At 38.1% G+C, this 2,602-nt stretch overlaps 1 protein-coding gene across 1 annotated transcript in view; it reads right to left on the reverse strand.

The window, feature by feature from the left end:
• LOC108804757 (centrosomal protein kizuna-like) overlaps positions 1–2,602 on the reverse strand; it is a 32,329-nt gene that overhangs the window by 4,068 nt on the left and 25,659 nt on the right. Inside the window, exon 6 of the mRNA XM_018576629.1 lies at positions 52–150. Within this exon, the coding sequence (XP_018432131.1) occupies positions 52–150 (99 nt within the window). The remainder of the gene's footprint in view (positions 1–51; positions 151–2,602) is intronic.

A 2,602-nucleotide genomic window follows, 5' to 3' on the forward strand; every position in this document is an offset into this window, starting at 1 on the left:
GGTGCATATTAAACATTAGTTGTTCTACATTAACAGATTTCTATCACCTACCAGGTATTTCAATGTCAGATATATCACTTAGATCTTCATCATCCTCTTTTTCTTCATGATCTGTCTCCTTTGTATTTTCTGGCAAAACATTTGAGTTTCCTGTAGGTCAATACAAAAAAAAGGTTGGTCACAAACATCAAGCTCTAAAAATTTGACACCGGTGTCAATGTTTTCTCTAAGGTACTAGCTGCTAGGCAGTCCTCTTCATGAACACATTAAAGACAATCTCACCAAACATTAGGCTTGGTTTGGTTGCTCAAACTGTGTTACTTGTTAAATTTACTTACTCTGCGTGCAAAACCTCGGTGTTTGCCAGTTATATACACTGGCCCTACAGATGTGAAAGAAAAATATTAATCCAAAGGAGTCAAAATTGTCCAATTTTACTGACTAGATCTGAGCGAATGTGGATATATTACAAGTTTATCTCTAGAACAAAGCAACCTGTCATGCACAGACAGCGAACATGGTTGACATAATTCAAGTCAGAAGGAGAGACATTTTCCTGCACCCAGTTGTCTATAAAAACTGGAGTAGACAAAATCTGGAGCAGATTTGCTCTTTAACCAATCAGCTTCTCTGTGTCATTTTCAAATCTTACCTGAGCAAACTGAAGAGAGATGCTAATAGGTTGCCATGGGCAACTGCTCCAGATTTTGTCTGCTCCAGTTTTGATAAATCCCCCCCATAGCCGTTAGCATTTAGAAAGCCTTTATCTTTCCTATAAAAGGGTGAAACAAAGAAACAGTGAATATCTCAAATTTGGAAAGCTGATGTAACCATTATGTAACCATTATGATTCCTCTAGGTCCAGGGTAAGGGCAATGAACAGGAGAATAAACTGAGGCAGGTTTGGGTGACGTGCCTTGCTGATCCTCACATTGCAGTCTCTGTGGAATGGTCACCAGATTACAAGGCACTGAAGCAGCAATTCTACTGGTGTAATTTGGACTCTTGTGGACTGAACATTTAAGCTTCAAAGATGTGCATGACACACCCCTGTAAACTATTGAAGACTATGATTTTGCTACTTGTGGCCACAGTTCAGCTTTATCGTAAACCTGTCGCCAATGTGGATGATTGAGACTGGGCATTTGATGAAAAAAATGAATAAAGGCAAGGAAACCTTCAGTGAAAAGTGCAATTCAAAATGTCAATACTTGACTTTTCCTGTCAGACTGATGGTCCACAAAAAGTAAATATCACAAACAGAGATAAGTGGTCATATCATCATTAGCTCTGATAGATATAGAAGGTGCTTCTGATGATACTTATCTTTATAACCTAGACTTGTTTACACCAGTCTTTTATACAATATAAAGAATTTAGAAAATCTCTGAGATTTCTTTAAGCCTGCGTGAGGTTTTAAATCTGTATTCCATCCACGAGAACTACTATCCTGGTCCATTAAAGGTTATCACTAGCTGCAATCAATCAGCTCTTCTCTAAACCTAAAGGACAATCAATATGTCTAGTACTTAAAAGGTACATAAAACAGCACCAATTCCTCACTTAACCCTAAAACTAGGATGATACAAACTCACATTAACAGCTCAACATTAACATTCTTTGGACACGCATCGAACAGATGACCAGGCAGGCGGGATAACATGTTTTAAATCCCTGGATAATCCAGTAGAACAATCTTTAAAGCATTTTGTACTGGTAAAATGCACAGCGTTGTACACGATATACATTCCAAGCCATTAATTGATAGTGAGATTTTAAAAGTAACAGTCCGTCTTACAAGTGAAGAAAACTAATTGACAATGTGGTGCTCTTGCTGTGGCTCACTGGTGCACCCCGCTGCGCTTTGCTCTAACTTCAAACACACAGCAAGGCAAAAAGAGACAGACTAGAACTGGAATAGGCAATGAGGGTATCTTGAAATAAATCAATATTTTAATACCATTTCAAAAGAAGGCAGAGAAAATGAGTGCTCATGAAGCACATCACACGTATGTAAGCCCTTACAGTCATGTAGATGCAGTATGTAAACAACATACTTGCATGTTGCTCATTAATGGCACGATGCTACAAGCACAAATTACAGCGTGGGTGACTATTTAAACATAATTGCATACAAGGAATAAAGAGCAAATATAGGAAACAGAATATTAAAAGCTTAGAAAACACAACCCCATGTTTAATGAGAAAATGTGCCTCTATTAGTATAGCTGGCCATAGTGGGTCAATTTTTGGCCAGTAATTTGAATATATCTGATTATAAGATTATAGTAACAGATTTATGTGTGGTATTATTTTATCTATTGCTTTAATATTTCAGCATCCATGGATATTTCTTTTTACCTGAAGCAATACAAAAAAAAGCATCAAGCAGCCCTGAACAGCCTTGCAAACAGCAAATAAATGTTTTGGCAGTCCACCAGTCATACTGGCCCACTATCCCAGCTGACAACCTCCCTGTTGTTGCTCCAATATTCTGTGACAAGTGTTTTCTTTAAGCAGCAGATAGGTGGATGGGGTCAGCCTGAGACAGGTGGTCATTCTTCTAAAAGCCATTGTGAGGCATGCAGCACCCATTTTTTAC

The sequence above is a fragment of the Nanorana parkeri genome, unplaced genomic scaffold (assembly GCF_000935625.1).
Source record: "Nanorana parkeri isolate BGI_ZX_2015 unplaced genomic scaffold, ASM93562v1 scaffold72, whole genome shotgun sequence".
Taxonomy (NCBI): domain Eukaryota; kingdom Metazoa; phylum Chordata; class Amphibia; order Anura; family Dicroglossidae; genus Nanorana; species Nanorana parkeri.